The 10,693-nt window shown below is 43.0% G+C and overlaps 1 protein-coding gene across 7 annotated transcripts in view; it reads left to right on the top strand.

Annotated features, from left to right (window-relative positions):
- The window catches only part of DEPDC5 (DEP domain containing 5), a 43,280-nt gene continuing 32,599 nt past the window's right edge, over positions 13-10,693 (top strand). For 5 of the 7 annotated variants that reach the window (XM_021413183.1, XM_021413185.1, XM_021413188.1 and 2 more), the window contains exons 1-17: positions 57-279; positions 953-1,070; positions 1,823-1,910; positions 2,571-2,617; positions 3,103-3,188; positions 3,989-4,072; positions 4,742-4,791; positions 5,013-5,082; positions 5,402-5,480; positions 6,491-6,552; positions 7,982-8,051; positions 8,419-8,491; positions 8,732-8,835; positions 9,082-9,156; positions 10,029-10,163; positions 10,359-10,420; positions 10,519-10,592. In XM_021413183.1, the coding sequence (XP_021268858.1) occupies positions 1,013-1,070; positions 1,823-1,910; positions 2,571-2,617; positions 3,103-3,188; positions 3,989-4,072; positions 4,742-4,791; positions 5,013-5,082; positions 5,402-5,480; positions 6,491-6,552; positions 7,982-8,051; positions 8,419-8,491; positions 8,732-8,835; positions 9,082-9,156; positions 10,029-10,163; positions 10,359-10,420; positions 10,519-10,592 (1,217 nt within the window). In that variant the 5' untranslated portion in view covers positions 57-279; positions 953-1,012. Of the gene's footprint in view, positions 280-952; positions 1,071-1,822; positions 1,911-2,570; positions 2,618-3,102; positions 3,189-3,988; positions 4,073-4,741; positions 4,792-5,012; positions 5,083-5,401; positions 5,481-6,490; positions 6,553-7,981; positions 8,052-8,418; positions 8,492-8,731; positions 8,836-9,081; positions 9,157-10,028; positions 10,164-10,358; positions 10,421-10,518; positions 10,593-10,693 lie in introns of all 7 variants that reach the window. The other 2 variants (XM_021413182.1, XM_021413186.1) reach the window with 2 other exon arrangements.

Genomic DNA, 10,693 nt, shown 5'->3' with positions numbered 1-10,693 from the left:
CCCCCGCCCGCCGCCCCGGGGCCCCGCCCCCTCCGCCGGCCGGTGGCGGCACCACGTGACTCGCGGGCCGGGCCCCGGATGCGGAAGTGCTTCGTGGTGGCGCTGCTTCTGCCCGGCGGCTGGCGAGCTGCGCGGAGCGGGAGGTCGGCGCCCGCGCTTGTTTCGCGCCTCTCGGCGCCTCCCCTCAGGCTCCGGCCCGCGGCGCTGAGCTGTTATTCTTCTTCAGTCTGAGGGCTCCGGGCGGGGGGAGGCCCCGGGGCCGGGCGGGCTGTGAGAGCGGTGCGTGCGGCCTCAGCGTTCTTTAGAGCCCCGTCCGTGGCGCTGAGGGGCCCCGAGGAGCGCGGGAGCGGCTGAGGGGAGGGGGCTGGGGGAGGGGGCGATGCCTCCCGCGAAGCGTTGGTGTGAGAGCGCCGCTATAACGGACGGGTGTTCTGCGGAGGAAAGTGCGTTTTTTATGACGTGTCTGTAATCGATGTGGAGAGAAACTTGTTAGTGGCGGGTTTCGTTTGAAAGATGTTTCTGAAAAAGTACACTGTGAAAGTTCTCCGCTGAAATACCGCGTGGTGTGAGTGAAAGTAGCAGGAACGAGATGTTGGTGATGCAGTTAAAGTGTAGCACTTACAGCAGAGTGATGCCAGCAGGCACGGCTGGGAGGTGGACGGGAGCCCGTAAGGGACAGCCCGCTATGGCACAGCGGCAGCAGGTGGGGCTGGGTGCTGCCTTCCTGCAGCGCTACCTTAGGGGTTCGTCCTTGACATGTGAAGGGTTAATCTTTAGCGGAGACACCGCTGCTCAGCTTGCAGCTTGAGGTTCCTTAGTGCACGTGAGGTGCCAGCCCCTCGTGGCAGGCAGCGTTGGCTGTGCGGTGGCACTCCGTCCCGCGCTCACAGAGCGACTGGAGAACAGCTCTGTAATAAGGAGAGGCCTGTGTCTGCTCTTGTTTCTGCTGCAGATATGCAGGATGTCCTCCGCCATTCCTACTCGAAGTAGCTGAGAAGGACGGGAGCTCAAGATGAGAACCAACAAGGTGTACAAGCTCGTCATACACAAGAAGGGCTTTGGAGGCAGCGGTCAGTGTCTTGGTCTTATTATAGGACAGTGACTTACTGTCTTATTGAAAGCAGCGAGATGTTAATTGCTGTTTTTAACAACACAGTGAAGGCAGAGCTTGATTGCAGTGCTACCGGCTGCAGTGTGGAATGACCTTTTCTAACAGTAAGATACAGCAGAATAAAATTAGATTTATTTTTCAGAACAGAGTGAAATTCCGCTTGTAAAATAACATTCCTTCATTCTACTTCTTTTCCTTTTGTTTTCTCACTTTTCCTTTAACCTCGTATTTCGGTCCTTCTTAACAAAGAGGACGTATCAGTGAGTTATTGCTGCACATAGGTAGGTGTAGGACCAAAATTTGTGTTTCTGTGAGCTCAGATCACTATTTATTTGCTTGCTTTCTAGTTCTAGATTTATAATCACAGCATGGTACTGTATGGTTCTGTAGATACCAGATTTCCTACTAGTACTCATTATATGAAATATACAAAAGAAGATTCTACTTGTGTAGAGAAGGCATGCTCTCTTGCTGAACAGCTCTTTCATAAAAGTCCTTTGATTTGAAAGAAAAGCTTTTGCTCACAAGATTGTCCAGACTGAAGTGGCTGTAGAGGGGCCCTGTTCTGTAGTGAACGCGGTGCATCAGTGATGTGTCAATCCCAGGCTAGTGAATTTGTGTTGAGCAAGATGGTGTGAATAAACATGCAGGTGTCTGTGATTGGTGTGTATTTGTTCATTGTTGCATTCCTCATTCACTTCTGTTCTGCAGATGATGAACTGGTGGTGAATCCTAAAGTGTTTCTTCAAATCAAGCTGGGAGATGTTGTGGAAATTGCACATCCCAATGATGAATACAGGTGAATTCTCTTTGCTGATGTTGTGGTTAGTGTGGTTAGAGCACTGACTGGATGTGTTGAAGCTCAGCAGGTTCTACACGGAGAGACTTTGGTTCAGGAGTCTGCCATGTTTTTTCTCAGTAAAAGTAAAATAAACTGTAGCAGGAGCTCTTGCTCAAAGCTTGTGTACTCCTTCGTGTTTGGTGTTTCACAAGGCAAGTAGCACGTGAAAGTGGAGAGGTGAACGATGTCTTTATCTTCACAGAGCTGTTGTTACCTAACAATTATTCTTCCATTTGATAGTATCTCCTAGGCAAAACTCAGACTTCTTGGTTTCCTATGAAAACATAAACCTTCAGTCTGAGGGTTCATCCTACAGCATGTATTTGAAAAGTAGGACTCTTATCTATGCAAGATTCTGAGATGATCTTGTATGGCTTAGTTTCCCATTTAGAGTGTCATCATTACCTAAAAAGTACCTTATAGTTACAATAGGTATAAAGAGCAACATGGGGTGACAGGCAGAGAGGATGGTGTATTGAAACCTTCCAGGAAATGGTAATGATTTCGTTCAGCTCATCCTGTGCTCTGTGGTGCTGAATAGTTTTGATATAGATTTAACCAGAGTACATTGTTGGTGTCTCAACTTGTCCGCCTTTTTTTCTTCCTTGCGTGCTGTAGCCCTCTGCTCCTACAAGTGAAATCACTGAAGGAAGATTTGCAGAAAGGTAAAGCCCTAGACTTGTGCATAGTAAAATCACAGACAAGCATTGTGTGGTTAGACTGTACGCTGATTGAGTAACACATATGTTATGACTTTTGAAGAGGCTGAGTGCTTTGTCTATGTAGGATAGAAGGATTATCATTTCCATCAGAAAATGAATAGCCAATTTTAAATCTGCTTTTGGTTCAGTGATGTTGAGGACAGTTTGGAAAAAGAAACAACCAAATTCAGTCTTAAATTTTTGTTTCTGTATTCTCTGACTCTATGTCTTTGCTTCTTGCATTAATTAATTAATACTAAACTTTGTGTTGATCTCTGCTGCCTTTATTTTATTGAATCTTAAGTTGGGCCATAGTTGAAAGACTTTGTTGTCTTTTGCTAAGGCCCTAAGTGTTTCATGACAACCTCACTGTATTGCTTTTGTACTTGTAAATGCCTGACACCTTTTGGTTGTGTTCTTTTCTCTGTCCTTTCTTGTTGCTGTGGCAGAAACCATAAGTGTGGATCAGACTGTTGCACAGGTTTTCCGACTGCGGCCGTATCAGGATGTCCATGTGAACGTTGTTGACCCAAAGGTGTGTGGCTTTGTAATTTTCTTCCACCTGTTAGCTCGTACTGGGGCTCTATGAACTTCCGTTTACAGTAGTGCTGGGGAAAGAAAAGGCCTTTTTTTTTTTTTTTTTTTTTTTTAATTGAAGCATCTTTTACCAACTTTCCTAAGAGAATGAGGCCTGGGCTTTTGCACTGCTTGTGTGTTTGTCCCTTTCTTCTCTCCCCACCATCTCAACACTCTTTTTGAAGTTTTTGGACACGGTTGATAGAAACTGAAAGATTTCAATTACATTTTCCTTCCAGAGATTCAGGATAATCAAGCAAAGGGAAGAGAAACTCATAAGTGCCCCAAGAAGGAAGAAAGAAAACTCATAAGTCCAAAGAAAAGCCGTGGCATGGATTTGCATTGTTTTACATTAGAGTACCTCGTAAGAGAGGCATCTCTTGTAAACGTCCAACTATATGAAGAGCTTCAGTCAGAGCTGACATTTAATGCACGGCAATAATTATGCAGCAGATGCATTTCCTTAACAATATGAGCAGTGGAATTTATTTGTTGTGCTTTCAGTTTGATCTGAGAGCTGTAGCACTGATAGTCTTGGGTCTTTTTCTGGCCATACGATGCAGTTTCAGGTACATGCCCCACGTTGGTGGCTGTTTGGATGGGATTTCCTCTTTGTCTTGCAGCTGTTAGCCATACTGACTTGTTTAGAACAGCCCTCTGTGTAACATTTGGTTCTTAGCAGAAGGGACAGAAAGGTGCTAGGTGCTGTGTTGGAAACAACCAGTAAAATCTAAGCAGTGTTTTTCCTCTATTTCCCAGGAAGTGACCTTGGACTTGGTGGAACTGACTTTTAAAGATCAGTATATTGGACGTGGGGATATGTGGAGGCTGAAGAAAAGTTTGGTAAGGCCTATGCTGTCCTCACTGTAGGGGTGGAGGAGATTTTGAAGAGACTGTAGACCTTTTTCTTTGCTCACTGTAGAAGAAAATAAGCTTTTTACAAAACACAGAAGGCTGAGAACAAGATCAGTGTCAGCAGCTCCTGTGGAACTTAACCTCTAAGTGGCGCGTTAGTGTTGCAGAAATGCATGTAGGTGTTACAGAAAAAAATAACACTGCCATCATTTCCTACTCTGTTGCAGTAATGTTAGTTACTGCTTCGGGTACTGAAAATACTGCTAAGTGTTTTTTTTTCTCATGTTCTGAATTTTAATGATTTACTACCTTAGGAAGGAATTGAATCCAAATGTTTTTTCAACTAGATGTATGCTGCAGTATTCTCTCTCTGATAGTACTGCTTAATAAGTAACTGTCAGACTCTTTTCTTGTTCCTGCATCTCTGAAGTGCAGTCTTTGATTACTGTAGGAACAGTGAATTAGGGAAAAGAACTCAGTCATTTTAGCACCTGTTAAAATCTGTTTTCTGTGCTGCATTTGAGAGGTTCTGGTTTTCATGCTGTTAAGGTTGAAGTCTGGTGACTGTGTTTTGTTTGTTTGCTTGTTTGTTTTCTTTGCAAATCTGTCCATTCTGAGCCCACTGTTCTTTTAACACCCGTAACTATTCTTTCTTAGGTCAGCACATGTGCATACGTCACCCAAAAGGTGGAATTTGCTGGTATCAGGTCAGTGCATTATGTTCATTTGTTCCTGGATATAGGGAAATTAGAGAGTGACACAGGAATCTCTGCCCTTAGAGGCAAGTGTGAAGAAAAGTGCTTTAAGTTTAGACATGTTTGTAGCATTCCCAGCTACTGGTGAGAAATATACATTGTTAGGAAAATGCTGATTCTGTGTTCTTCGTGCTCACCCTGGTTAATAAATATTCTGCACTCTTTTCTTCCAGGGCACAAGCAGGAGAACTGTGGGTTAAGAGTGAGAAAGTCACTTGTGGGTACATCAGTGAGGACACACGGGTAAGATTTTGGGGTGTTAAAAAAAAAAAAAAGGAAGTTTTTTTCCCTTTTCTTGCTAGTTTTTTGTTAATTCTATCTTACTGACAGATTTGTGTGGTTCATGTGAGTTGGGTGTGTAGTAAGTTGAAAAACGGCAACAAATTCTGGAGAATGAGTGATCAGTAAAGTTCAACTCTTCTTCACTGATAGCTAGATAGGAGGGGGAATTCCTCATGATGCACTGGGCACAGTCATAGAAGTTCCATGGTAGTTAACTTCTGCATTTGACACTTGTAGTGAACGTACCTTGTTTTACAAAAGATGTGTGATTCCCCTGCAGGTGGTCTTCCGCTCCACTTCTGCCATGGTTTATATTTTTATCCAGATGAGCTGTGAAATGTGGGATTTCGATATCTATGGTATGTGGTTAACTGGCTTGCCTGGTTGTGAGTGCGGATGACAGCAGCTAGCTTTGCTGCTGCTACTAGAAAACTGCCACTATGGTACATTTCTACCACTTCTAGAAAACTAAAATGTCTTGCCTTTGGCATAGCCATTGCTCTGAGGTATGCTCTAGTGTCCTCTTAGATCCTTATTCACAGTGCTACGCTTTCTTTCCCCTGGGTGCTCCATAATTTTCCTGTTCTTACCGTAATGCCCGGGTGCCATTATCTCAGCAACAAATTCAAGGGGGCCGACTTGAGTGTGAACCTTAGAAAGGTTTTTCTGTGTTGTGAACATCTGGCAATGAGGGTGGTGAACCCTGAAAACAGAAATGAATGGAAATCCCATGCAAAGAGTGTCTCAGTGTTCTAGATTTCTCTTGACTTGGGCTGGAAGGGAGAACCCAAACAGAAATGAATGGAAATCCCATGCAAAGAGTGTCTCAGTGTTCTAGATTTCTCTTGACTTTGGCTGGAAGGGAGAACCCTGCCTTTGGCCCAGGGGAAGGTAGCTAAAAGTATTCGAAATTCAGGAGGTAACAGTGAGTTACTTAGCTGTGTCATTGTCCTATTTTTTTCAGTCTTAATTCTTTAGCACACCTCTTACCCCTTCCTTTGACCATGTGCTTAGGCATATTGTAGCTGGGCAACTTGTCAAAGCTGAGCAGGGGATCAGTTGTGAATTCTATTTCTGAAAGAGAGTACAGATGCTTTCCCAGCATGTTGTGAATGTGTTGGAAGAATGAATGTAAAGGTCAGATCTGTTTGACAATACAGTTTTGTTTACATCATCAGAAACATAGTCCTGCTTTTTAATCTTTTTTTTTTCCCCTCTTTGCTTTAGTACTATTAGCATTCAGTGTGCACAGAGCAAGTTACTCTGCTCTGATTCTAGCAAAAAGTAACTCCTAGAATCTCAGTGCTAAATACAACCTGTAGTCAAAGTAATTGCTATTGTTTGATGTTTGGGTATGTTTATTTTGCAGGGGACTTGTACTTTGAGAAAGCTGTGAATGGTTTCCTTGCTGACCTCTTCACAAAGTGGAAGGTAAATCGCTGCTCGAGTTCATCCTGTTCTGAAATAACATGTCAGAGCCATCTTAATGAGCCCGCTGATCTGCCAGTTTGAGGAAGGCCCACGTTGTGTCAGGCAGCACTAAGGTTTATGAGACTATGAGAGGTGGCTCCTGGGCATCAGAAGAGTGGTTACTGCAGGTCAGCTGGTAGATCCTGTGTGCAGGTGGCTCCAATACTTATCTGTTGTATCTGCTGTGGCGTTACCATGCAGTTGGTTGGTTTGGGTGGCATGAAGTCACTACATGTGTGACGCAAGTGTAACTCACAGGTTTGTTTTGTGCAGTCTTATTTGTTCCAGGAATTAATACCAGGGCAACATTCGGAACTATGTAATGTAGTTGTGTTGCTGTCTTTTAGCATGGGGCCACTGGTGATGTGCAGGCTCTTGGAAGTGGTGTTCTCTAAAACAAACAAACAAAGCCTCACTATCTTTTCACAGCTGAACAACAAAGGGCCATCTCCTGTTTCAGTGCATGCCTTGGCTCAGAGCAAGGTGTAACAGCTGTTAGCAGCCTTACTTAGGGGAGAGGGTGGGATTGGAGGCTGAAATGCATTTAGCCACGAAGCTATGGAAAAAGCCTTCAGCAGCAGATTTCTACAGACATGAATAAGAACTGTAGCAGTACTCAAGACGCACAAAATCTGCAATCTAAATTGGAAGGAGAGACAAGGCAAAAGAGCCTGAAACCCTACATGTATAACATCAGTGCAAAGTATAGCTTATAATGCTCAAAAAGGTGAACAAGAACTACAGGTTTGTCTCATTTTCATTGTGCTTTTTCTCCCCTGGAGATTTACTGGGAGCCCTGCATGATGTGGATAAGGTGTCTGTTCTTAGTGCTAGTATACCATGTTGGATATGGGCCTGAGTGATCTGGGGGCTCACTCAGGCCAAGGCTTTTCAAGCTTTTCCTTTAGGAGGGGATAACCAGTGTGCTCTTTTCAGCTTGATAATTCCATGGTGTGCATTAGCACTATAACTGTTTGGTGAGGATAGGTGTTCTTTCCCTGGAATTGTTAGGGGCATCTCTCTGAACTGTAAGAAATAAGCATATCAAATTGCTGCCAGTAAGCATATTTATAAAAGCAAACACATTGAGCCAGCTGTATTTTTTACACAGAAATATTGTATCCTGGTAACAATAGAGGAGAGTTTCTTTAAAGACTAATGGAGGGTGCTTCCATTTAATGCACTAGAGCCTAGCAGAGCAGACTCCTCAGGACAGAGCTTTGTTATTTCATAGAGGCATACACAATCTTTCTGCCGATCCATAAATGTAGCAGGACACTTTTATCCAGGTCCTACATGTGAAGTAAAGAGGGGGTTACTAACGTGTGTATCTGCTGAGTGTGACCCTTAAGGTTTTCTCTTTTTTTCCTCATCTGTTCTTCCTGGACAGGAGAAGAATTGCAGCCATGAAGTGACAGTGGTTCTATTTTCTAGAACGTTTTACGAAGCAAAGTGTATAGGTAAGTAAATTCTGTATTTTCATGTTACTATTTTTATACCTTTCTCCTCTCTTCAGAGTTTTTTTATTGTCTGGCAGTGACTTTTCCTGCTATTTTTTTATGCCTGTGTCAAAAGCACAGTGGATACACAGCCATTCTCATGACAGCACTGCAGTAAAAACTGTACTTGGAGGAATATGTGGCGAATTTTCTTCCTCACACCCAAGCTGTCATGTTGTTTTAAAAGCAATTTAATTGCTGTGAGGGACATCTAATATTTATCAGATATTTTCTTCTTTAATGGGAATTAGCTGCTCCCTACTAGGAAAGTCAACAGTCATTTCTGTATGAGAATGTAGTGTAATAGCTGCTGCTGCCTCCATTTCAGATGAGTTTCCTGAAACGCATCGTGCATCAATTCGGCAGGATCACGAGGGAAGGTTTTATGAAGATTTTTACAAGTATGTCTTCTTCCCCATTCTCCCTTCTCACAGTGTATGTGCAACCCTTGTGGAGAATATCATGTTGTGAGCTGTAGGGCCTTGCTAGGAATTAAGATTGTGAAAAACATGCATGTCTGAAACTGGCAGCGCTTTCCGTTCTGTGACTGCACAATCTTGTTTGCTAAGTTAGTCTTCCACTTAGATGTGATTATGGTTTGTATTCCTTTCATGATACTTACTGAATTGTGCTCTTTCTAGAGTTGTAGTTCAGAATGAGAGACGAGAAGAGTGGACCTCATTGCTTGTGACCATTAAAAAGCTTTTCATCCAGTATCCTGTGCTGGTACGACTGGAGCAAGCAGGTGAAAGAGAACTCCTTTCCTGGGCTTGTGACCTCTTCTTAAATTTTTTTTTGTTAAACTATCTGTAAAACCCTAGCTTCAGTTGGAGTCTGTTATTGCACTACTTAAGTGCTCTCCTGCGTAAGTTATTTTGCTCAGATCTTTCTGTGAGATGTACCATTTTTGCCTGCAATTTGTGGAGGTAATAGGTCTTAATACAAATGTAATTACAATTTATTTATTTTTTCCTTCTGAACACTCGTCCAGAGGGATTTCCTCCAGGTTACAATTCTACGTCAGCACAAGGGAACTACTTGGAGGCCATAAATCTTTCATTCAATGGTAAGTTATGAACAATGGATAAAAACATGCAGAGGAGGAGCCACTGAAACAGGTGCAAGTAAATGGTCGTGGACTTCTCCTGCCTGTTCCTAAACATCAGTGAAAAGAGGGACATATGAAGTGGTTAAACTGTCATTTCCTGCTTCAGAAGAAAGTATCTAATGTATGTCTTTAGAAAAACAGTGGTGCTTATAACTGAGTGTTGGGTAGCTCGTGTTCAGGAACCACTTGCAGGGCCTTGTTCAGATGAAAATTTTTCTCCTAGCTGTGTATCTGTGTGCGAACCTCTTGCAACAGCGGTTGAATTTTTTAATTTAAGCCTTTCACATTTTTGAAATATAGCTGGATAAATGTTACTTAGGTCAAGCTGATCCATCTTTTTTGGCAGGGAGATGGGTGTAGTTGTCAGGAGGGGATCCCCAGGGATGTGCTTTTTTGTGACTCTTTCCATCAGATGTTTCTATCCTCTGAATGGCTGAATTGTTACTTACATGAGAGGGAGCACAACGTGCTATTTACTAATGACCTTTACCTCTTGGGTTTATGATGCAGGACGGGTTTGCTTGTTTTTGAAGCATTGGGTGTTTTTTGTTTTTTTTGGGAGGGGGGATGTTAGAACACTAAGCATGTGGGGAAAAAAAAGACCCCTTTTTAGATATCCAGTTCCCATTTTCTCTCCTGCCTTACTGCTATACTGCTATCCTATAGCTTTATATTATTGGTTGGACAATGCTACATACAAGTCCTATCTTTTGCATGTGCTTTGTGGAAACTTGCTTAATACCTTTATTAATAGAGAGTCAACTGCCTTGCTCTGAGAAATGCATCCAGCATCTTTTTCTTATAAAGTACTCCCTGGTTCTTTCTCCTAGTGTTCGACAAGCATTACATAAACCGGAACTTCGATCGGACCGGCCAGATGTCCGTGGTCATCACCCCTGGTGTGGGTGTGTTTGAAGTCGATCGCCTCCTTATGATTCTGACCAAGCAGCGGATGATAGACAATGGTAAATAACCAGTCACTCTGTGCCGTTTTATATTCTCACTGGTGGTTTTGGTCTGTACCCGTACTGTGGGATTGCTAGCTGCTGTTTGTGGTACAATTATATTTTTAAAATCTATTGTGAATACAAAGTATGTTCTGACTTAGCTTATCAGTCCTGTGTTGTCGATAGCTGAACTCTACTGTTATTTGTTTACAGGCATTGGTGTGGACTTGGTGTGCATGGGGGAGCAACCATTGCATGCTGTACCACTCTTTAAGGTAATGCATACTGTGTTTTTTTCCCTTCTCCCTTCCTAGAAGAAATGTTACTTTGTGACAGACACTACTAGTTGCTTTGCCTTGAACTCCTCTTATAGCTCCATAATCGCTGTGGACCTGGAGATTCCAGGCTGGGTGACGACTACAATATTCCACACTGGATAAACCACAGGTAGGTGAACTCTTACAGTTTTTGAGGAGATAATAGCCTTTGCAGAACATGTGTGCTATGCTTTCCTCTCTGTACATCTGTTGAATTCTCTTTCTTCCATT

The sequence above is a fragment of the Numida meleagris genome, chromosome 14 (genome assembly GCF_002078875.1).
Source record: "Numida meleagris isolate 19003 breed g44 Domestic line chromosome 14, NumMel1.0, whole genome shotgun sequence".
NCBI classification, from domain to species: domain Eukaryota; kingdom Metazoa; phylum Chordata; class Aves; order Galliformes; family Numididae; genus Numida; species Numida meleagris.
The sequence above is the reverse complement of the archived record's forward strand: the minus strand, read 5'-3'. Positions and strand labels throughout refer to the sequence as shown.